Below are 20,702 nucleotides of genomic sequence, written 5' to 3' on the forward strand. Positions count from 1 at the left end.
GTGGGCGGCAATTTCTTTCAGCGCAATGCATTACATCGATGGATGTAGTCAACAGCTTTAATGAGGACGGGGGATTTGGCATTCAGGACATGCATATATCATGAATTACAAGGTTTCGGTGCTGATACTGTGTTGGTGAGCCGAAGGCCGGGTCTTCGGCTCTCTTTGAAGTGAATCTGAGGGATTGAAGGAAAATCGTGATCATTGCTTTTCCTTCATTCGGTTCTATTCTCTAAGACTATAGCTTTCAATGTATCTTTGTTAGACTATTGGTGTTGCTTGAGGTCCGTGGCTACTAGAGACTCCTGCGCCCCTGCCAAACTTCTGGACGTGATGTGGCTTCAGTGCATGCATTGACAGATCTCGCTTCTTGCCGTGGCCACCACAACTGGGGTTGGCCATACCGTCGGGAAAGCTGGCTGGACTCGTTTGCAGGGTCACTGGCTGACAACTGTATCCTCGGTTTCACCGGTTCAGGGTCGCGGCATCCACCTACAGGATAACCTGGTACCCTAGAGGTAAATAGAGAGTACGAGGGTTTCTGCAAGTCCCTGCCTGTGACTGGTGCTTACCCTGGAGAAGGTGGAGACCGATTCGAGGCATTTGTCATTGTCGTAGTTAACTCTTCGGTGGTGGCTTGCACTTATTTCTCGACTGTCTCTCACCATTGGCTCCGAGAATTGCTGGGCTGGGAGGTTTTCTGAGCATCTGCAGTAGTAGATGAGAGCTGCCCGGCACTACCTATGCAGATTTAGTTCCGAAGAAAAATTTCATCTCGGCAAGCCAGCACATAGAAACCAGGGTTTCTGACTGCCCGCTATACCACCATCCACCGATGAGCCAGGTAGCAATTGTTGATGTAAGTCAAACGTCCTCCATCATCGAATTGTGCCGAGGCAAACGTCGTGGGCAGTAGACAGGGATATAGATTTCTAATGGCAACGAAAAGCGCATTCACGCCTTCTTCCGACCACCGGGAGAGGGAGGCAGAGGCGGTCACGGCGACACGTCATGTCCGTGAGGAGGCTCCACAACAAAAGCCCCTAGTTAGCTAGGTTAGAGAAATATATATATGGGTTCGACCTTGCTCTGAGCAGGAGTTTCCATATAAAAGTTTTGACCGTGGAAGGATCTACTACGCAGTTCCAGGCACACACGAAGGCCGAGTTATATTCCGGCCTAACTATCAGAGAGCTAAAGGTAGCATTAGAATGCATGGGGTGCAGATACACCAGCCTTAAGGTAAATATACAGACGAGCAAGTACCTCAAGAGGTTTATACCAGCAACCGCCCTTCCCCAACTACCCTATATGCGTCACGACAGGGATCGGCAGCCTTGCTTTGTGACGCCGAAGGATAACTCTGTCGTGGAGTTCGCCACTTAGCTATTGACACTGCTTTAACTCCAGTTCCTCTGCTCTTTACACTAGTGAATGGCAATGCAGAGGTCGTGGTCAGCCAATTACTCACTTCGTGCACCGACAGGTGTCGAGGTTCGCAATGCTGTTCTAAAACACGAAGGATGCATGCATTACCCCTGGAATCGCCGATCGACCTTCGCAAGTCGCCAGGGTCCTGGTCAGCAGCTGCTGTCACCCATCCCGAATCTTTCCTCGACCGGATAATTAAGAGCAGTCCTTGGTATCCCGCCTTTGCCTAGTCTTGGGGCGATATTGGCCCATTCAGCGCTGCGCCTGCTTCGCAGCCTTTTCATGAGGCTGCCACTGACCGTGACAGCGGAATTCTCTCCTCAGACAGCATTGGGCAAAGGCCAGTTCCAATTGCGATTCTTTCCGGTCTGCATCGCCCACCCTCTGAGTCACTCCTGCTTTTTCCAGCCTTCAGTCTGTCGCAATTCTTCCCGGAAAGAATTGAACGAGGTACCGGACTTCATGTCTCAGTTGTCTGCTGAGTGTTGGATCCGCTGATCGACTTGAGCGAGACCGACCCGAGTAAATCGCAACGGCGAGATCTGCATGATTCGGTACCATGCAGACTAACACCAAGCATAAGGAAGCCAACGGACAAGGTATTGTACTGCTTTTCTACCCGCTGCATCTGCCCTAGAAGTCGATCCGAGATCGACCCGCGCCCTTTACATGGTTAAGTATTCATCCGTCAGTTTCTGGGTTCGGCTAAAGCACGGTGTGAGTAAGGATCCCAGAGATTAAGCCCATCACAGGACTATGGGATCTCTAAATCCTGTGGATGGGGATAATGGGTGGATATGCATGCAACTGTTGCTGAGTCATTCTGACATGTTTCCCAGATCTTGAGTCCTTGTGCACCCGTGCCATTTTTGCCGAAGCTGCCAGCCGCTTTTGGGGGATGGTGTTCGTGTTGGCATCACGAATGCTTCTGTAGGTCGATGCTCGTGCAGGTAAGAACAGACTGAGAAAACACATCTTGACCATTTTAGTCTTCTCATCCCGATATTGTTCGTCAAAGGACAAGGAGCGAACACACAATCTGCTCACCACTCAATGAGTTTCTGGAGGTAGTGACTGGCTGGACTCTGGTCAACTGACAATCGACAAGAGATCCCGTGATTTGTTCCGACCTTGGAATTTCGTTCTGCCTGTTTTTGGATCGGTTGAAAGTCGTGGCTGGCATGAGACGTTGGCGCTGGCCTGGCTGGGATATTATGCAACACACAGTGTGATCATAAACCTGCGCTGAAAGAAAAATGGGGCCAAAATTGAAGGAAACTGAATCAGACTGAATGCATGTTACGTGACTGCCTATCTACTGGCGAAACATCTCATGCTGCTGAGAAGCTAGATCCCGAACTTTGCACAAGCGAAAGGATTGATCGCACCGCCTGCAACTACGGAACTCTTGTCTCAATGATAACTTGTCAACTTGAGTCCGCTAATCATAGGCCTATGATCTTCAATCGACCGCAATCGGACCTTGGATCAATCTAGGATCGAAGGTGACGATGTCTCATTTTCAGCTTTTCTGGGTTGGTAAGCAGTTTGAGTTGAGGCGTAAATATCTCCGTGAGCGCGCTTTTACTGCGATCCTCTTGGAGTTGTGTAGTGCCCGGGTTCGTTGGAACGTCAGGGGAGTTCGTGGTGAGTTACTCGCAGTGCGACCGGGGAGCATTTCCCTGAAGTCTCTGGGGAAGGATAAATACCCACGAGTACGAGGAGTTATTGTCCCCTTTTGTCTCGTCGAGGTTGGGCCTTCCGAGATTGATACCCTCATACATACTATTATGCTTTGACTGACTTACAGCTCCATTGTTGAGGCATTTATGACCTGATCTGTCCGGCATGAAACGAGCGAAGCGGGGTGGATGAATGGTCTGGGACTGAAGAATTTATATCACAATGACGTCCCTCACCTTCCTATCCTGGCCAACAACAAGCCTGAGCTGTCTCCCCTTCGAGCAGTCGTTATCCGCAGCGATACCCTTGAAGACACCCTCGCGCAACGTCTCTGTATAGAGTTCGTACGCAGGGTAATAGCCGTCAACAAAATGCCGGACCTGGTCATCAGTCATGCCGGACCCGCGTGAGGCGCGTAATCCCACTTCTTGCTCCTGTCGCCACTTATATACGTACTGTGGGTCCTGCGCGTCGATGTGAATGAATGCATCGAGCTGCGACGTCAGACTGTCGTATTTTCTGAGCGCGTCGTTTATCGTCTGCACACTCTGCAGGCTGTTGTGGCCTAAGCGGCCGGTATATGGTGTTATTTCATTGGAATTATTTCGGGCGGAAATAGCGCTGGCGTGCTTCGCCTCCAGGGCATCTTGACTTAACGGCCGAAATCCAACAGACCAGCCTTCGAACAGAACGACTTTGACAGGAGTGGTTCCTTCACGGTTCACTTCCTCCCATTCTGACTCGGGTACCCTGTCTCCTTGGCCAGAGAACAGAGCTTTGTTGTACTGCGGGATCCTCGTGGGTTTGTTGGCCTTCAAGCTCTCGAACACGGAGAGCGCTAATGGCACGTCATGCGTGGACGGCTGGCCACGGTGCTGCAATAATGCATTGTCAGGGTTCGCTCGAGCGAGCGCTACTTGATCAGCGTGTGTCAAGTATAGGTCGTCCAGAGAAAAGACGACTGTGGACAGCTTATGTGGTTCAGCTGCCAGCGTAGACTTCAAGATGTCAACCAGCACAGACTTCCCGGCGCCCTGTACACCGTTCAGACCAATGAAGAAGGGTGGGGGATTTGTAGATGAGGAATATCGCTCTTGGTGCTGCGACAGCAACGGCAGTATGAATGGAATCACATGCTGAGCTTTGTCGTCGTTGATTTCAGGCATTCTTGCAAGCCTTATATTGGGAGCGTCTTTAGTCGTATAAGAAAAAAGCACAGTAGTCGAAAGCTGAAATTAATTTGATCCAAGAAAAAGAAAACAACAGCGAGGTCTCCACCTTCATAAAAGAGTTCAATGCGCTGTTGGGTGCCAGTGGACAGGACGTCTTGCTGCCCAGCGGGTAGAAGATTAGCCGACCTTGGAAAGCGGAGTGGTCGCCGGGAAGCTGAGCACCAAGCTTCATGACAGCACAATGCTCTCTACGGCGGCTATACCGTCGCTACTGGTCCCTGCAGACCTATCGACAACGATATCAGGAGCGTCTTAAATTAGACCTCACAAAAATGAGAGGCCTGGGATGAGATGAGCTCAGGTGCAGCTAGTTGGTGTACATAGGTTCTAGCCTAGGGTTCTCAGAAGGTCAACTCCCGAATCCCGTCGTCACTCTTCCGACCACGTTCTTGAGCTCGGTAGTTGGCCTGGATGGGGAGACCTCGCCGGGAGACCACTCCAAGTATTCGACTACTGTACGGAGCAGTGTTGACACACCAACCGGGGCAAGCTGAAAGGCACCCACCGAGGCAGCGAAGCCCAAAGCACATGCCGACTTGAAGTGTGGGAGTGAGCAAATGTGGAGACAATCAGGGCGGATGCTGGGGAGGCAAAGAGAATTGATCGGATCGTGTCATGGACTCGTGGTGCGTGGACTGCACCGTCTGACGAGCATTTTACTTCTGTACTTTACGACCCCCTGCACAGTCAGTTGGTTGTGCTGCTTGCTGTGTGACAAGTATCTCGTTTGTCTGCTTTTCTAAGTGCATGTATTTAGTCTCTACGAGTGTAACCCCTTCGTACCCATCATAGGAATTCCAAGTCAATTTCTGTCTCGGGCCTATCCACGCCCCACCAAACCGCAAACGTCGGGACTGGCCACTGTCACGTGCTGGCCTAGGACCTAGGATCGTGTCAGACAGCCAATTTCCATGTAAGATCATGTGACATGTTACCGAGGCTCAGGCGGCCTCGGCCGTAAGTGTGAGACTTCTGAGGAATGATGATTGCCGTGACCGTTTGTGGGTGAAGCTCATACACCAAGTCTATTAATCTACTGAAGTCAACATTCATTCAATCTGCCGATTCTGACCATCAGCATCTCCTTCCTTCCACCCCTTAATTCGTTTGTAAATCTACATACATATCTTGCTCCTGCCTCCTTGCCCTCTTCCTCTCTCCGCGATCCCCTGGGCGAGAACGCAGACAACCCCTCACAGCCGCATGCACGAGAGCCACAACATGGCTCAAACTCTGCGGTATGACGGTCAGACCGTGGTGGTCACCGGTGCCGGAGCCGGTCTAGGAAAACAGTACGCTCTCTTCTTTGCATCAAGAGGCGCAAATATTGTCGTCAATGATCTGGGAGGCTCATTCAAAGGCGAGGGTGCAAGCACAAAGGTGAGCTAATTTTCACATGCTCCTTGTGCCCTGGTCGTAATCTTGTGTTGACGTGTATGCCCCTAGGCCGCAGATTTAGTCGTGCAAGAAATCAAGGCGGCAGGAGGGAATGCTGTGCCCAACTACGATTCAGTCGTCAATGGCGACAGGATCGTCCAAACCGCAATCGATGCCTTCGGTCGAATTGATATTCTCATCAACAACGCTGGCATCCTCCGAGATATCAGCTTCAAGAACATCAAAGACACCGACTGGGATCTCATTACCGATGTACATATTACTGGTCCTTATAAGACTGCAAGAGCCGCCTGGCCGCATTTCAAAAAACAAAAGTTTGGCAGAATCATCAACACCACCTCTGCTGCTGGCTTATTTGGCAGCTTTGGTCAAACCAATTATTCGGCCGCCAAAATGTCCCAGGTTGGCTACACTGAGACTTTGGCTAAAGAGGGCGTCAAATACAACATTCTCTCCAACGTGATTGCCCCCATCGCGGGCAGTCGCATGACCGCCACTGTCATGCCTCCTGAGCTCCTGGAGCAATTGAAACCCGAGTGGATCGTCCCCTTGGTGGCTGCTCTAGTCCACAAATCAAACACTACCGAGAACGGCTCCGTCTTCGAAGTTGGTGCTGGGCATATTGCTAAGCTCCGGTGGCAGCGTGGTGGTGGCCTTCTCCTCAAGGCTGACTCGTCCTATACTCCCGGTGCTATCTTGAAGCGATGGCCGGAAGTTAATGACTTTTCTAAAGCCGAATACCCCAACACCGTGGCTGACATGGTCACAAAATTGGAGGATTCGCTGAAAATCAAGACCAACGAACAGGGTCCTGAGATTCGCTTTGACGACAAAGTGGTTTTGGTCACCGGTGGTGGTGCTGGATTGGGTCGTATCTATTCTTTGGCATTTGCTAAGCTCGGCGCCAAGGTTGTCGTCAACGATCTCGTCAACCCTGACACCGTTGTCAACGAGATCAAGGCCGCAGGTGGTCAAGCCGTTGGCAATAAGGCTTCCGTCGAGGATGGCGAAGCGGTTGTAAAGACTGCCATCGACACCTGGGGCAGAATTGACATCTTGATCAACAATGCGGGCATCCTGAGAGACAAGGCTTTCGCCAACATGACTGATGATCTATGGCACACCATCCTCAATGTCCATTTGAGAGGAACATACAAATGTTCGAAAGCCGCCTATCCTTATATGGTTAAACAGAAGTACGGCAGAATCATCAACACCACCAGTACCACTGGCATCTACGGCAACTTTGGCCAAGCTAATTATGCAGCCGCGGTAAGTTAAATTATACTCATACCTTGTACTTCAGCTAATCCTTCATAGAAAGCAGGCATCCTTGGTTTTGGGCTTGCTCTTGCCCTCGAAGGCAGAAAGAACAACATCTTTGTCAACACAATCGCACCCAACGCAGGTACCCAGATGACTCGTTCAATTTTGCCCGAGGAATTAGTCCAGGCATTCAAGCCAGATTATGTTGCCCCTCTTGTCCTTCTTCTCTGCTCGGACAAGGTCCCAGATCCGCCCACGGGATTGTTGTTTGAGGTCGGCAGCGGGTGGCAAACACGAACCCGATGGCAGAGATCCGGCGGCCATGGATTCCCTACTGATGTTAAGTTGACTCCAGAAGCTGTCCTCGAAAAATGGTCCAAGATTGTTGATTTTGATGACGGCCGGGCAGACTATCCTGATCCTACTACCGCTACCAAGGCGATCATGGCGAATCTCCAGAACACAGGAAAGAAGTCCGTGTCGAACTCCGGAGTAGACTATCTTGCCAGGATCGATGAGGCTAAGAAGGCCAAATCAATTGCCAGTCCATTCGACTGGGATGACAAGGAGGTTATCCTCTACAATCTGTCTCTGAATGCCAACAGAAAACAGCTTCCCCTCGTTTATGAAGGTGACGAGAACTTCCAAGTTCTGCCAACATTTGGCGTGCTACCCCCTTTCAGCGCACGGTCACCGTTTGAATTTGCCGATATTCTCCCCAACTTCAACCCAATGATGTTGCTCCATGGCGAACAATATCTCGAGATCCGAAAATTCCCCATCCCCACTGCCGCAAAGACTTTATCATACAGCCGTTTGATCGAGGTTCAAGACAAGGGCAAAGCCGGACTGATCGTTACGGGTGTCACCACCAAGGATGCAAAGACCGGAGAAGATCTTTTCTATAATGAAAGCACTGTCTTTGTCCGGGGGTCTGGTGGTTTTGGCGGGTCTAAGACTGGCGCGGATCGAGGTCCTGCCACAAAGGTCTATGCCCCTCCCAAGCGCGCCCCTGATGCTGTTGTGGAGGAGAAGACCACACCTGACCAAGCTGCCCTGTACCGACTCAATGGTGATCGCAATCCGCTGCATATTGAACCTGAGTTTGCCAAAGTTGGTGGCTTCGAAGTACCTATTCTACACGGACTTGCCAGTTTCGGGTTTTCTGGAAAGCATGTCTTGATGACCTATGGTCAGTTCAAGAACATCAAAGTCCGATTTGCAGGCACCGTCAACCCCGGACAGACCCTCGTGACGGAGATGTGGAAAGAGGGCAATTTCGTCATTTTCCAGACGAAGATTAAGGAGACTGGCAAGCTTGCTTTGGCAGGGGCTGGAGCTGAGCTACGTGGAGGACCAAAGCCGAAATTGTAAGATGCCATAGGACTGGGGACATTAGGAAGCCTGATGTTGGCGTAATAGGTTAGCCTTTTTCACAAAAAGGAGAATACGATATACTATAGTACTGGTTCATTCCGCTGCCTCAGTGGTTTTCCCGGAGTAAGAGGGAGATGGAAGTCAACCTCGTTTTGAAAGGCCCACTGGCATTGCGCTTGTCAGTCCGACCTGCCTCGCTCTTGGAGAAAGTAGTAGATGTATCAGAAGCCCGGCTTTTTGCTTCTTCGGTCTACGACACCACTATCGACCCTTTGGTTACGTGTAGCAGACTTGAACAGTCAGCCATCAGTTCGGCGCATACCCACAAACTTTGGCTGACTAGGCTGGCTGGAAGTCCCAGCCGTCCATAGTTTAAGCGACAAGTTTACAAAAGTATGTATACGGCAAACCCGAAAAATTGCTGATTCTTGCTCGAAAATCACACAGAGATTGTGGCAGAATTGGCTCAATGGTCTAGTGGTATGATTGTCGCTTCGGGATAGCCAGCCTATGGTTGTAAAAGCCATGAAATGTGACAGGCCTCGGGTTCGAATCCCGATTGAGCCCTTTTTTTAGTCTTTTTTTTCTTGCTGTTCAAGAGGGGGGCTTAGGAGTGAGCCAAGGGCATGTCCGTGTAGCTCTCTGTGATTCTCCCAATCTAGTAAAGGGAGATTCGATTTAGCGGGTCATATCGTTGGACTGGACGGAGTACGGAAGTACTCACGAGTCTATACATCATAGTAGTAGTACATGCGGGAGCTTGAGTGGTGGGGGTTGGGAAAGTCCCTCGGGAATAATTTTGGGGAGGTACGGAGCTGTGAGTCTCTCCCATTTGTTTAACTGAAATAAAAACATAGGGGGGCATCGGTGGCCAACTTAGGGACTCCCAAGTACGTGCTCCGTACTTCGTACTCCGTACAGTATTGACTCCATCATCTGGCCACTCGGACTTTGTGTGTTTTAGAGTTGCACGCTCGTCAGCCTGACTCATTCGCTGGCGAATTCAACCACATAGTATGAGGCCTGATTGCATTCCTGTACCAACTTCCTCCGATCATGTCGACAGTCTTTGATGGGTGTAATGTGGCTTTCAGCGAGCTCGTCAAAGCGTTCCTCTAAACCTTCACCCGCTGGCCAAACAACTCCTCAGGCCAACTCTACACCTCGTCCTACATCCCCATCCTCCGCTCTTGCAGAAGTCCTGCGCAAGAATCCCTTCCGAGCTGGCTCGCGAGAATCCCTCGCACTTGAAATAGAAGAGGATGTGTCTGTGCAATTAAACAAGGATTTACTGGTACTGGCAGACTTCTTCCCCGACGTCAAAGTTGAAGTCCTTCGCGAACTCCTCCTCAGATTTGATGGCAATAGTAGACTGGCTCTATGCACTGAACAACTTTTCAAATACAAAGCAGAATGGGCGAGAGGTCGGTTGAATGTTCCACCAAGAGATCTGGATGAGCCTATCCCACGAAACGAACGTTTTCGGACAAAAAGTTATGTTGATGCCGTTAAACGCACGGTTGCTCGCGAGTTCAACAGCCTGAACAAAAGCGCAATAGATGCAGTACTTGCCGAGGTGAACTATTGTTACACGGATGCAAGACCTACGTTGCAGGGATTGGCAAATAAGACATGGAAGATCGCTATCACAAGTATCTTCAAAAAGAAGAAGTCCGTCACTGAACCACCCTCCATACTCTTAGACAAAAGTAAATCAGACCCTGCTGGATCACGGCTACTCGCAACAGGAAGTACGGTACTTGATCAAGAATTGACAACCTTATTTTCAGTACCAGATGCAGTACCCAAGCTCAGGGATCAGCATGCCATTGATATTGAACTCGCTGAAGCGATCAACCTTCAAGAAGCTGAGGATGCCGGTGCACTCTTCGAATGCCAAATATGCTATAACGACACCACATTCGAGAAAATAGCAGCATGTACTCTGCACAACCATACCATCTGCTTAGATTGTGTGAGGAGAACCCTGAATGAGGCAATTTTCGGACAGGGATGGGCGAAAACAGTGGACATGGAGCGAGGAACTTTGAAATGTCTCGCACCATCAATCGACGATGACTGTGACGGCTGCATACCGAGAGACCTTGTCCAGAGGTCTATTTCGAGGGAAAAGTCTGCTTCAGAAACATGGGCTCGATTTGAAGACCGGCTTGCGGAGCACTCCATTCAAACTTCCGCCATAACTCTCGCCCGTTGTCCATTCTGCTCGTACGCTGAAGCTGACCAAGACTACAAGGCAGAACATGCTTCAAAACTCAACTGGCACGTTCGCCGACCCAAGGACATCAGTACCCTCACCCTGATTCTGATTCTTGAATTAATACCAGCACTACTGTTTCTCGCGATACCTTTCCTTGTACTCTTTCCAAAATTCTTCTCCTCATACTTTTACATTGCGTTAGGCCACCTAGCCCTTCGCAATCGAACCACGCGCTTCGTTTGCCGCAGAGCATCATGTGGTCGCAAATCTTGCCTTCAATGCCTCAAGTCATGGCACGACCCCCATATTTGCCACGAGCCGTTGATCCTTTCTCTACGGACCACGGTCGAAGCCGCCCGCACGGCCGCAATCAAACGCACCTGTCCCCGATGTGGCACTTCTTTCGTCAAATCCTCGGGCTGCAACAAATTGACTTGCGTCTGCGGGTACAGCATGTGCTACCTGTGTCGCAAGAACATTGGCAAAGCGGGTTCAAATACCGAAGGTGGCGAGGGCTACCGACACTTCTGTGAGCATTTTAGACCCACCCCGGGACAGAAGTGCCAGGAATGCGATAAATGCGATCTATACCGCGCAGAAGACGAAGATGCAGAGGTAAAGCGGGCAGGCGAAGATGCAGAGCGAATGTGGAGAGAACGTGAGGGGATGATCGGCGTCAAGGGATTAGAAGATGCTGTTGGCAACGTCGCCGGTGAAGACACGGTTCTCAATCGCTTGAAGGATGGGAGGTGGTCAGTGCAAGACATTGCCGATTGGGCCGTCGAGATGTTCATCAGCGTCGATGTTGAGTAGCTCCTAAGTACAAGCGATAGATGGAAGACGGCGGGTTCTTTGTCCGGCATACCTGAGATCAGTGATACCCCACAATTCGAGCTGAAAATACGGCTCTATTTTCGCTTCAATTTCTATAAGGAGCTCCTATTCCTTCAAACGGTGCTCACTTTTTGACCTGGCTATATCCTATAGGCCTATCAGCCTTGAGTATGTATGTACACGCATGCCTTTCATATTGTGGATGTTTTTCCTCCTCCCTTTGGTGTCGCCCCAGTCAAGGTAAGGCTGGGGCAGACAGGGAGAGCAGTTGAATCATTGACATTCCGTCTATGCTGAAAGTAACACTTGGAAACAAGGCCAGGCGGATGTCCTGATGGGTTCAGCTGACAACCGTGTCTGTTGCATGAAAAGCAGGCATGAGATGATATCCATTGAGAATTCAAAATGGTGCCAAGCCCAACATACCAAGTGCCCCCTTTTTCTGGCCTCTGCCACAGCCTCGTCTTGGCAATCACCGTTGGGCGCTGGAGGTTCCATTTTCGTTCATTTCAGGCCAATCATGTGGATGGCATAGGCTTTCATAACTTACTGGATCATTGTGGCTCAAGCCCAGCTTTTCAAGTAGGGAGGTGACGGTATGGTGAAAGCTGGCCGTTCAGTTTGGATAGAACTGGCATGCTGGGAAGGCCATTGCATATTGGTCGGCAACCATAACACATTTCGGGGGGCGATGGAAGCTGTTTGAACTTCACAGTTTACTTAGCAAGGACGTCTCACGTGCAAATAGATACATGATAAGAAACGAAGAACATCGGACCTGCAGCTAGCTAGCGACTTTCTGTAAGCTGCTTCAATTTCATTGCTATTGACTGTTCAACAAGCATCGCTATTAGAATCTCTTCGCTTCTGGAATCAGGCGGAAGTTGATATTGTTGAAAGACTCATTGACGATATCCTGAGACTGACTGATGAGGGAACCATTCCTTATTCGACGCTGTTCAATGGATGAAGCACACCATCGACATAGTAACTGTATTTCATGGTAACCCGTAGGTTGCAGTTGCTGACCTATCTACAGACGCCGCTATCAAACTCCACCTTAAGGCCATCTTCTTCCCACCAATCTCCCTTCAAATCGCGGAGTGTGGATGCGGCGAAGTAGACGGGCGATCAGTGCTCACAACGTAAGTTTAGGCTCGTGAGCTGGGAGACAGTATATGCTTCGATTGTTCCGCATAGGTGATCAACCGATAACGCTCGCATGATTCAAGCTGCTCGCAACAGATCTTCCAGGCTTCCGGCTCGTATTCCTTCACTACGTCAATGGTCCCTGGCAGCAGGGGACTTGTATGGTGAGGTTGGGCCAGAAAGAAGACACTTTGGAGTCTTATCCTGTCTCCTTCTCCAGCGCTTTTCAACAAGGTGTTCAACGGAAGGGAGAATTCGGGATATTAAAATGCCTGGCGAGAAAGATTTGACTGGCAACGGAAAAAACGGCGTATCCTTCAGATCTTCCATTCCGAGCATGTCTGCCAGTCTGTACACCATGGAAATTAGCATGAGGCGATTTGCCAAGTGTGGGAAGTCTACATTCGTTTTCACTCGTTTTCCGTTACAGTCTCGCTTTCTGTTTTCCAGACGGCTAGCGGGCAAAAGCAAGTCAATCTCCGCGACGCGGTCTTTATAGACTGTGGGAACCTGATCCTCCTCTAGGTCGCCAGTGTAAAGATAGAATAGGATTCGGCTTATGATTGCAGGATGGTGGTCCGACAAATCAGATGTTCGTACCTCCGCCTCTTGCTACCCTCGGCCTCGGTACAACGAGCAAGATCCGGAGCGTACATATCTTACCTGAAAGCCACCCTCACACAAAGCTTTGAAGTATGGAACAATAGACAAGATGCTCCGGTGAACCTGGAACTCGACTCCTTGAGAGATGATTGTCAAATCTGCGTAATTGGAAGACTCCATCAAGTATGCCCTGTTTGCCATGGTTCTGAGAGAACTCTGACCGCGTTCACGATATGTCTGTGGAAGAAGGTGTTTGAGTCGATCAATGAGTGGGAAGAGATGGGTGATGCGCTGGGGAAGGCAACAGAAGAAGAGACAATAGGAAACTATTGTAAGGGAGGGGGCAGTGTTATTTAGGCAGGTTGCATTCAGTTCTGGACTACCTTCACTCACCAGCGCTCTATAATGGAGCAGAACTGAGAGTAAGGTCAAGACAAGTCACGAATAAGATAGATATCTGGGCGAAGGCCGAAAATTTGGCATCTGCGAGTAACGCGCTGGCCAGCTGTGCCTGGCAACTTCGCAGATTCAGTACTCTTGAAGGTACCTCTCGGCGCAATGATATATTTTCCCTTTGTGGTGTGAAGAATGGCAACAAAATCTGGACTCGGAACGAGATGGTGCATTGTTCCAATTTAGCCTATCTTAGTGCATTCGCCGTCCAGCGCCGCTACTTTGTGGTGTTCTCAACATCTTCTGGGACTGGATATTTCACGTGGAATTTCGCCAACCTGACTCCCCGCACATGTATCTGATTACAAGCAGACATGAGCGAGAGAGTCTCTTGCTTGCTCCCATCACCTCTCCTTGTGTGTTCGAGATGTTATTCCATCGCGAGGGTTAGCTTGACAGCTTTACCACGGACGCAACTACCTGAGGAGTTAACTTCAAGAAGCTCTCTGTCAACCTGGATTATGAAACCTTCGATCGCAGGTCTTTCGAAAGCACCCTCGAAGCCGAAGCAGTTGAGAAAGTGCCACCCTTCACTTTAGCTCCTTCAAGAGCATTCCCTACCAGTCAATGTGTTTTAGCTGATATGACAAACCGCTGGTCATGCGAGACGCAAGATGTCGTCGTTCCAACGAGCGCTTTCAAGCATCAGCTGCGCAGTAGGCTCAGCGCATCGAGGGTAAAATGCGATCTAGACATCCTCTTGAAGGCTGTCAGATGCAGCAGGTATTGAACTTTGTCTTGACCGTAGAAAAAATATGGTAGAACAGTCAGGAAAACTTCTGGTTTGATACTTAAACCAGAGTATGTAGAGGAGGAACTTCCTGGAGCGCTTGATCATCCTCAGCCTCGGAGGGAGGAGTGAGCATGGTGATTTCGGGGGAAGTTGCAAGTGTTCCATCGTTACATTTCTCGTCGGCGTCGTGGTCGTGGTCGTCGAATGATGGCCTCAAACGATTGACAAAGCCCGGCTCCGGTGAAGACCAGGTATAGTCCACCCACTGGGATCCGATGACTTCTCGGATTCCCTTTGCCAATGTGCGAATGGTTTGTCGTCGCGATAACGACCATTCATGATCGGTGACGGCGTCTGAGGGAGTGATTGTGCCAGGATCCGCATCTAGATCATCGGCCAGACCATCAAGGACACTTCGCCATACTCGAATTGTCTCGTCGAGTTCCTCAATTTTGCTGACACCCATGACATTGACACCAATCTTCTCATGGGGCAGACTTAGGCCAGAAGAGTAGGAATTGTCGTTGTGGCCGAGTGGGCTACCGAAAGTGCCGACTTTTGCACCTTCTCGAAGCCAATTCTCGAGAGCAAATCTGACAGCAACCACTTCCAACTTCTCGCCTCTGATTTCGGCCCATTTAGCCGCATCAATGCACGCTTGGCGCAGATTGTCGGGAGCAGGGTGCCAGTCGCCCAGTGCACCGAGTGAAGGTCCATTGCGTCTCAGAAGTCCCATACCAAGAGGACTTGCATTCGTCACAATATCGACGCGGGCGTTGACTAGGCGCTGAAGGCCCTCGGACAACAACTTCGTGTTCTGAAGAGTATAATTGGCGTAGGATTGTACAATGTCGAGGGGCTCTCCAGTCTCGCGCAAAATCATCTCAGCCAGTTCACAGAGGACGTCAACTGGATAACCTGAGATACCAACATAGTTCAGGCTTCCTTCCTCGTCACGAATGCGGCGTAGCTCCTTGATGGCAATCAAGACCTCTTGTGGAGAGACAAATTCGCAATCGTGGCAGTAAACCACATCGAGATAGTTAGTCTTCAGTCGTTCACAGCTCCTCCGCACACTTTGGCGAATCCACTCTGGAGAATAATCAAAGGCGTCGGCTGCAACACGGCCGACTTTGGTAAGGATGAAATATTGATTTCTTGGGTAGTATCTTCGAACTAGATCGGAACCTAGAGCGGTGCCCAGGATTTCCTCTGCCGGCCCATAGTATGGGGAGGTGTCAAAAGCATGGACACCGTTGGCCAGGGCCTTTTGCACGAGAGAAGTGGTACTCAAGGCGAATGGATCGACATTGTACTAATGGTCTCGAAGTCAGATATGCCTTCACCTGTCGAGTTCTGCCTACCTGGTAATTAAATGTGGCAGTTCCAAAAACGAGTGGTGGGAGTGAGTGTGACAGTGGCGACCGCGGCCTAGGCATATCTTTCGGCGTCGCGTCGAGGGATGATGAGACTGCGCAACAAGAGAGCGAAGAATTGAGGTGATTTCAGGGCCGACGATGGAAAGGGGATTACGGGATTACTATGTATATGATTATATCTATGGTCTACAGTCCTAGTCGGGGATCAAAGCTGGCGGTCAAGACTCCAGACAATTTGGTGTGTGGGAACCTTCGAAGGTGGAATACGGAGTACTGGCTGGCAAGTTGCAACTCAACTTTTTTGCCCTCGGGAACAGTGCGAACGACTGGCAGTGGCGGGGCGTACCTGCGCACGGCCAGCAGATAATGAAAATGAGCTAGACAAGGGCTGCCGGAAGAACAAGGATGAGATGGGGCACAGGGATGGGGATTGCCGTGCGGTGCCAGGAAAAAGCCAGGAGCCAGATACTTTCGGGAGCGGAGAATAGGATCCCTTCGTGCTCGAAAAAGACAGCAGGCCGAAGATTGTTGGTGTTTGGAATCACCGGTGAGATGGTGAGATGGTGAGATGGCAGTGGAGCATTGCATTGTCAAGAGGTGTGTGTTTGATATCAGATAAATCGATCCATCCACCTGCACAAGTCGTACATTATGCAGTGCATCGTTTACAGTCCCAAGTGCATGCTCCGGTTCGCCAGCATGGCAACACAAGATAAGGCAGGTCAAAGAGGCACATGCACGACCATGCACAACAGTGGATGAGCGAAGGAGAGTCGAGAATGGCGCCACTCAGATCCATGACGCGATTATATTGGAAGAAAACGCCTACCTGGGCACTCCATCCTCCGTAACTCGGACGCCTTGATATGGCCCTCTTTATTCGGCCCGCCTGTTTCTCTACCTTTGGGGTGACGCTACGAAGTCAGAAGACGATCCTGTGGATTGCGACATTATCGTCTTTCGAGGGATCAATGGTTAGGGCCGAGGGACAAGCTTAGTATCCAGTCCTCATTGCTCCGTACTCATCTACTCGGTAGTTGGTCCCTCGCCGGCGCCGTCTGGATTTCTCCGTTCTCACAAGTCTCCTGGCATCTCATCCTACAAACAACGCTAGAGCGACCAAGACCAGTGATGTTTATCGGTATAGTCAGGAATATAATCTCTGTGCACGTGGTTTTGCCTCTTCGATATAGGCACTTTGAATTTCGACTGAACCGGTTCGTTGAACGATCGCTCTAATCAACGGGGTATATACCTAGGGAAATAGTGCCTGTCCAATTCTTCCAAGATGTCCAGTCAAGTTGAGCCCGCTGGTAGCAATCCTATAACTTCTCGTCGTGTTGCAATTCAACACTGATATGCGGGCACGCGGACACACATGTAACCCTGATTGATCGAATTAGCAGTCGTACGATCAACCCACATCCATGAAGTGGCCACCGCTTTCTCCGCGCCCTTCCTCCCCAATCGACCCAGAATGAGTTGAGATGTCTGTCTGATATTTCCCGCCCTTAGAGAACAATCATCTAAGGTAATGTTCTTGGCGAATTGTGTTTCATAGAGACAAAAGTGCTCATCATCCACATTCGTCCCTGTCTGAGACGAGTGTCTAAATGCCACCAGCCCAAAACCAATGACGATTCCTCTCGCTTGCCAATGTACAATGTGGAAATGCCATTCCTATGGTACAACCCAAAATGCCGACATGTATTGTTGAGCGCCGTTCGCTATGCATCAAAGATCAACATTACTGGCGAAGGTGAAGGATGGCCCAGTAAATCGAGACTCGGGAAAATTTTCTTGAGCGCCCCTTTTGAGGGGCAATCCGGTCTGGTCACCGTCCTTGTTGACGGTTAGCACAGAAATTTCACTCCTGGTAGAGCTTGGGCTTCCAACCTTCTTTCAACTCTTTCTCCAACGCAGCTTTCCGCTCCGCCTCTCGAACTTCCATTTCTATCCGTTCACGCGCACGTAGGATCTTGCTCTGGAGATAGAACGAGCCGCCACCGCCCTTTTTGGGTTCGTTGAGGTCGTATAGCTTCTTGAATCGTTCCATTACGTTTTCCATATTCGTAATTCCGCCTTGGGGTGGCTTCACGTTGAGAATTTTGCAAGCTTCGTCGAGGGTCATGCCCGAGGCAGCGGCCGTGTTCATCGCGCCTGGATTGTTCTTCCCTGCAGCTTTGGCATATTGTGATGAGGCCTGGGCTTGTTTGTAGGCCTCGGCAAAAGCTCGACCAAACACACGACTTCCGGTTAGGACGATCTGGGTAATGATTCGGTGCGCCTAGAGAAGTCAGTGGCTGTATCGAGCAGGAACTGCAAACAAGCAATGCTGGATCTCCTCTTACTTACCATGGTATCTTGGCGGAAGGCGCAACGACGAAAGAGAATGATGTTGACGCACAATGAAGCCGACGCTCCAGGTTGTCTGATGGAAAGCGCAGGAAACCTTTTGGAAAAGAAACTTGAGAGCAGCATCCAAAAAGGACATTCCAGCCGGGACGATTCTCGCCTAAACTTTCCCGAGAGGTTTCAGTCACGTGAATCGACCACAGGATTGAAATCACGTGGCCACCCCCCAAACCGCGGTCCATTCGTCGCTGACGTTGACGTCGATGGTGCATATTTGTTTGCCTCAGGCTTGTGCACATGCCACCCACTCCTGTCTCCATCGCAAGAGTATCGGGTCGTGTTCACAACTCTGATCAGATTGGAGACAATCTCCTCTTGTCTCGAATGCACATCATGTCTACACCATGCAATTCTCCCTATTAATTCAATAATCTTTCCATCCTTGTAATCCCCCATCGTCCCGGCTCGTGACCTAGCTGCTCCATCACCTTTGTCGTCATCACCACCATCATCTTGACTCCATGATTGAGCGATCATTATTGTATGGCAGCATTTGGTATGTCAGCTCCAACTTATCGTTGCGAATCACTTGACTGATATGCCCTTTAGACACGCCCTGGATGTCATCAATGTCCAGACCGAACTCATATGCGTCTCATGCCGACCCTGCGAGTTCCCAGCAGGCCTGGGACTCGAATCCTCCCACCTTTGCTGCCTTTTCTCCCACTTCAGCCTCTGGATACTCCGCTACCTCAAAGCAGAGGTCTACGGTGATAGTCCACAAGAAATCTCCGCTTCTGGTAGCAACACCACCACAGATCACTCGGGCTTTGGCCCATTCGCACCCGTTCCTTCTTCCTCTGAATAAGTTGATGGGACTATTGTCCTGGAGCACACAAGATCCATGGGAGTCGTATCTCTTTGTTGCAACATTTTGGGCTGTCACGCTCTATGGCGGTGAAATCATTCGACTCGCGAGCCCCATTCTGGTGGTGGTTGCTCTTATTCTAGGAATGTACTCAAGGCGATATTCTCCATTATCTTCCACCTCCAAGACCGGGGACAAACGACCGTCCAAAGGAGATCGGTCCGAGTCCCAGAGCTCTGCTACTCCACATCACAAAACCCTTGATGAGATTGTTGATACCCTACAGGAGTTTACAGCTCGATGTAATATTCTTCTCGAACCGTTCATCAAGTTGACCGATTTTCTGTCCACCCAGACCACTCCTACCGCAGCAACAACTCGCCCCGCTTTGACCACTTTATTCATTCGAGTCCTTCTCGTGACCCCATTCTGGATCTTTTTGACATTACCACCATTCTATATCCTAACTTCTCGAAGAGTCATCTTGACTGTAGGCACTGTAATCCTCACCTGGCATTCAAGACCTGCGCGGGTATCTCGAGTGATTCTCTGGCGTTCGGTCTTGATGCGCAAGGCCGCAGCATTCGTCACAGGGTTGGATTTGGATACGTCGCCGCGGGCAGGGTCGGATTCTCTCCTTCGCACAGCCCTGAGATCTAGGAAAAAGTCACAGGCCGGTATCGCTTCAGAGTTTGCTACAAAACGTCGACCTGACTCATCTGGGGTCCGATTTACATTTATCATCTATGAAAACCAGCGTCGCTGGCTCGGTCTGGGATGGACGACTTCACTTTTCGCTTATGAGCGTGGTCCCTGGACCGACGAGCAGCTCAATCCAGCACCATCAAAGGACGAATTCGAACTGCCCTCCGTCGATGGAGGGTTAGCCAGGTGGAGGTGGGTGGATAAATCCGAATGGCGGATAGAGCATGGCGATCTGAAACAACACAAACGAAATGCGAGTCAGTCCAAGACAGGAGCCGCCGGTACGTCAGGCAAAGAGACGGGAGAAGATGGTGGTGGGTGGATCTATTACGACAATAAATGGGATGATGGCAGGAGGGAAGACGGATGGGGCAGGTACACTAGACGGAGGAAATGGTATCGAGATGCTGAGCTGGTTGAAGCAACACCGAGTGTTGAGCCAAGCCGCAGTGGCACGCCTACACAGGTCTCGGATCCCGAAGAAGAGAAAATCAAGAAAGCAAAAGACTTTGCCAAAGGCGTCAGTGGACCGGAGAAAACACCGACGCCCTCACAGCAGAGCGAGAAACCTGTATCGGTGCACTCCAAAACCGAAGATGATGCCAACAAGCCAAAAAAGAGCGGATGGTTTTCCTCGAAGCGTGACAGAAGTGACAGCAAGAGTAGCAGCGGGAAGAATACTGGACGGTTTAGCGCAACAAGCCAGAGAAGTCGTGAGGATCCCGACGAAGATGTCCTGGATAAATACAGAGACAACCCTGGAGGCCATAGGTCGTTCAGTGTCCAAGAAGATATTGTCATGAGTCTAGGGTAGCCATGATATTGATGAAATATTCCCCTGGGGCGATAAGCGGGGATTCTCCTTCATGATTATTTCTAATATAAGGCCTCACATAACGCGTTTCACAGATTGTTCTATGACTATGTATCTTGGCCATGTTCGAGTGCGAATTGGCAGCGCGTATATACCGTAACGAACACAGCTGATACCGTTTCAAGATGTAGAATATGACCC

At 50.2% G+C, this 20,702-nt stretch overlaps 7 protein-coding genes across 7 annotated transcripts; 3 read left to right on the plus strand and 4 right to left on the minus strand.

Moving 5' to 3' along the window:
- Window positions 1–3,326: 3,326 nt before the first annotated feature.
- Window positions 3,327–4,280, minus strand: A1O9_04592 (uncharacterized protein; the record flags this gene model as incomplete). Its single annotated transcript, XM_013406881.1, has 1 exon — window positions 3,327–4,280. The coding sequence occupies one exon, from the start codon at window positions 4,278–4,280 to the stop codon at window positions 3,327–3,329; it is 954 nt and encodes a 317-aa protein (XP_013262335.1).
- Window positions 4,281–5,567: 1,287 nt separating this feature from the next.
- On the plus strand, window positions 5,568–8,384 carry A1O9_04593 (peroxisomal hydratase-dehydrogenase-epimerase; the record flags this gene model as incomplete). The annotated part of the gene is made up of 3 exons (XM_013406882.1): window positions 5,568–5,726; window positions 5,793–7,016; window positions 7,065–8,384. 3 exons carry the CDS (start codon window positions 5,568–5,570, stop codon window positions 8,382–8,384), a joined length of 2,703 nt encoding a protein of 900 aa, XP_013262336.1.
- A 1,084-nt stretch (window positions 8,385–9,468) lies between these two features.
- On the plus strand, window positions 9,469–11,421 carry A1O9_04595 (uncharacterized protein; the record flags this gene model as incomplete). Its single annotated transcript, XM_013406883.1, has 1 exon — window positions 9,469–11,421. The coding sequence occupies one exon, from the start codon at window positions 9,469–9,471 to the stop codon at window positions 11,419–11,421; it is 1,953 nt and encodes a 650-aa protein (XP_013262337.1).
- Window positions 11,422–12,668: 1,247 nt separating this feature from the next.
- Window positions 12,669–13,404, minus strand: A1O9_04596 (uncharacterized protein). Its single transcript, XM_013406884.1, has 2 exons — window positions 13,255–13,404; window positions 12,669–13,203 (listed from the first exon to the last, which is right to left on the minus strand). Exons 1-2 carry the CDS (start codon window positions 13,393–13,395, stop codon window positions 12,724–12,726), a joined length of 621 nt encoding a protein of 206 aa, XP_013262338.1. The 5' UTR covers window positions 13,396–13,404; the 3' UTR covers window positions 12,669–12,723.
- Window positions 13,405–14,438: 1,034 nt separating this feature from the next.
- A1O9_04597 (alcohol dehydrogenase) lies at window positions 14,439–15,819 on the minus strand (the record flags this gene model as incomplete). The annotated part of the gene is made up of 2 exons (XM_013406885.1): window positions 14,439–15,695; window positions 15,745–15,819. The coding sequence occupies 2 exons, from the start codon at window positions 15,817–15,819 to the stop codon at window positions 14,439–14,441; spliced, it is 1,332 nt and encodes a 443-aa protein (XP_013262339.1).
- A 1,807-nt stretch (window positions 15,820–17,626) lies between these two features.
- On the minus strand, window positions 17,627–18,253 carry A1O9_04598 (uncharacterized protein; the record flags this gene model as incomplete). The annotated part of the gene is made up of 2 exons (XM_013406886.1): window positions 17,627–18,046; window positions 18,167–18,253. The coding sequence occupies 2 exons, from the start codon at window positions 18,251–18,253 to the stop codon at window positions 17,627–17,629; spliced, it is 507 nt and encodes a 168-aa protein (XP_013262340.1).
- Window positions 18,254–18,743: 490 nt separating this feature from the next.
- On the plus strand, window positions 18,744–20,501 carry A1O9_04599 (uncharacterized protein; the record flags this gene model as incomplete). Its single annotated transcript, XM_013406887.1, has 1 exon — window positions 18,744–20,501. One exon carries the CDS (start codon window positions 18,744–18,746, stop codon window positions 20,499–20,501), a length of 1,758 nt encoding a protein of 585 aa, XP_013262341.1.
- Window positions 20,502–20,702: the final 201 nt, after the last annotated feature.

The sequence above is a fragment of the Exophiala aquamarina genome (genome assembly GCF_000709125.1).
Source record: "Exophiala aquamarina CBS 119918 chromosome Unknown aczIA-supercont1.3, whole genome shotgun sequence".
Lineage (NCBI taxonomy): Eukaryota > Fungi > Ascomycota > Eurotiomycetes > Chaetothyriales > Herpotrichiellaceae > Exophiala > Exophiala aquamarina.

What these genes read in the sequence shown, in the direction of transcription:
- A1O9_04596 (XM_013406884.1), bottom strand. Translation starts at nt 13,395, where the DNA reads ATGGCAAACAGGGCATACTTGATGGAGTCTTCCAATTACGCAGATTTG. An exon ending in TGTGTGAGGGTGGCTTTCAG is followed by an intron (nt 13,204 to 13,254) that starts GTAAGATATGTA and finishes GGCCGAGGGTAG; the next exon opens with CAAGAGGCGGAGGTACGAAC.